The sequence below is a fragment of the Salvia miltiorrhiza genome, chromosome 8 (genome assembly GCF_028751815.1).
Source record: "Salvia miltiorrhiza cultivar Shanhuang (shh) chromosome 8, IMPLAD_Smil_shh, whole genome shotgun sequence".
Classification (NCBI taxonomy): Eukaryota; Viridiplantae; Streptophyta; class Magnoliopsida; order Lamiales; family Lamiaceae; genus Salvia; species Salvia miltiorrhiza.
Genome location: NC_080394.1, coordinates 4,309,759 through 4,312,294, shown reverse-complemented (window position 1 = coordinate 4,312,294; position 2,536 = coordinate 4,309,759). Strand labels below are relative to the sequence as shown.

Here is a 2,536-nt window from a genome sequence, read left to right as displayed (position 1 = left end):
AAAAACAGATTAGAAATAAATAAGTTATGAACATTTAAAGTGCCAAAACTAATTGTATATATATTTGTGTGTGTGTTTAATAGATATAAATAAATATTTATATATGTAATATTTTAAACAACTAATCCAATCATTACCCTTTTATTTCTTAGGTTAGTTTTTATTGTATAAATAAATTAGAAGTAGTTACGATTCATGCAACTAGGGTTGTAAACGAGCCAAGCTACTTGTGAGCTATTCAGCGTTCGATTCGATAAAAGCTTGATCGATAATTTTATAATGAGCAGCTCGTTTAGCTAAACAAGCGAAGCTTGAGCATGACGATACTCGACTCGTTAACTCGTGAGCAGGCTCGTTAAATAATTTATCTTAAAAATATAAGATTATTAATTGAATGTCGTATATTTTATACTATAATTAGTAATATTTGGATTAAGTATCTAATTAACATCATTTCTTTACAAGAAAATAGTAAATATATTACATTGTTGTGAATAAAATATCTTATACTCTCTCCGTCCCACCGAAAGTGGTGCGTATTCTTTTTTGGGTTATCCCATCGAAAGTGGTGCATTTCCTTTTCTGGTAATAATTTTACGCTATAAACATTATGCATGGCCCCACACACATTTACATACCTTTACACTACAATCTTATTCTCCTTAAATCCCGTGCCCAAAAGAAGTGCACCACTTTCGGTGGGACGGAGGGAGTAGTATATTTGAAAATTAACTTATGCATTAGGAAAATAATTAAAATTTTAAATTTAAGAAACTCGATTAGGCTCAGTATTGTATTCAACTCGATTAAAGCTCGATCAATAATTAAGCAAACAATTCGTTTAGCTAAACAAGCCAAACTTGAACAAGACACTATTCGGCTCGACTCGGCTCGATTACACCCCTACTTGCAACAATGTAACTACAAATGTGCGGAGAAGTTCAATTTAATTTTGTGAAATCAACAATATAACGATAGTGAGAGGTTCAAAGACGACGTATACACTGCAAATATGCTTATAACTATCGAATTAACGACTGAGATTTTCGTTAAACAATAGTACAAATTATTTGTAGGGCCGCATTTTCTGGTAGTGATGATAGCAACTAACACAAATTAATAAGTGTAGTTTAGAAGAAACTTAGTTATTTGTAAAGCAGAGATTCATGAACAAGTAGCTAGGATATGAAGGGTTTGATCTCCTCATCTTGCTCAAAGTAATGCACTTCATTTTGGTTCAAATAAAAACCATGCCTCAATCCCATCTCCCTCTCTGTCGCTCGTCAGCACCACTAAGTTGATGACCGGCGGCCAAAATCTGTTGCCCGTCGAAACAGGCTTCCCCCATCCGAAATCAGCTTCGTGGAATCCAAACCTACTCCAATCAGTGATTGATATAACATTGATCTCAGGATCGCGAACAAGTCTTCCGTAGCTTTCTATACTATTTGTGTAGATATCGCGTCCATCCCAATCAGGAGACAGTATCTCAGCATAACGAGCTATGGCGCCTCGAATAGAATCTCCCAGTATACGAACAAGTTGATCAACACCTAATTTCCTCCTCAGCTTCTATGCGTCGCGTCACTGCTGGGATCGAGAAATTCCCACAAGTGTGTGTTGACTGAGGTGGGATTGATCTCCCTCGCATGTTAACCCCTTGAAATACGACGGAGCTTCTGCTTCTTCCGTGGATGGCGCGATCTAGTCGGATTCGGGCTTTGGCCGTAACGGCAGACACAACACGCACTCCGGATAAGGGTTTTCCGTTGGTTTGGCTTATGCTTGATTTCAGCCTCCTTAAAGCCTCCTTGTTGAACAAAAGCCTCTTCACAACAACCTTGTGACCGGAACCCGGGGCCGGGGCCGGGGCCGGGGCCCGGTTGTCGGGTGGAAGCAACGAGGGGAGATGAAAAGACGGGCTAATCACCCTCTTATTATGATCCGGATTGGTGGCGTCCGTCCAGGCGGCCACGAACGTCGCAAGCGACGACCCATCGAAGATCTTGTGGGAGACGCAGATGGCGATGGCGGCCCCACCACACGAGAAACGTGTGATCTGGATTGAGAGGATTGGATTATCAAGAGCTTCGTGTTGTAGGAAATGTTGGCCGGGGAGGAGATTGTCGAGCTGATCGGGCTCCATTTTTGCTACGAGCTCGATCAGCTGGACATCTAGAGCCTCTGCTTCGACGAGCTCGGCTCCCTCGTCGCAGCAATCAATCGAACTATAATTATTGATGAATCTTCCTGCAAGAGGATAGAAATCAACCAAGATTCTGGCCAGTGATTCTTCCAACTGGAGGCTGCCGTCTTCGGGTTTCGATTCGTAAACAGAACAACTGCAAAATAATTCCCTGGGTCCCCAATCTCATCTATAAGTGATAACTTGTAATTCTTGAGGTTTTGAGGGGTTGGGGTGTGTGGTTTTATCAACTTGCTACTCATTTTGTTCATCTTTCATTTTCACTTACTTTTTTTTTTTTTTAATATTGGAGTTGATACATGAAATACACAAGCCTAGTAGCTCTATATA

The 2,536-nt window shown here is 40.4% G+C and overlaps 1 protein-coding gene across 1 annotated transcript; it reads right to left on the bottom strand.

Annotated features, from left to right (window-relative positions):
• Positions 1-1,546: 1,546 nt before the first annotated feature.
• LOC130997151 (pelargonidin 3-O-(6-caffeoylglucoside) 5-O-(6-O-malonylglucoside) 4'''-malonyltransferase-like) lies at positions 1,547-2,146 on the bottom strand. Its single transcript, XM_057922409.1, has one exon. It carries the CDS (start codon positions 2,144-2,146, stop codon positions 1,547-1,549), a length of 600 nt encoding a protein of 199 aa, XP_057778392.1.
• Between the last annotated feature and the right edge of the window lie 390 nt (positions 2,147-2,536).

Coding starts and splice junctions, on each gene's coding strand:
- LOC130997151 (XM_057922409.1), bottom strand. CDS start 2,146: ATGGAGCCCGATCAGCTCGACAATCTCCTCCCCGGCCAACATTTCCTA.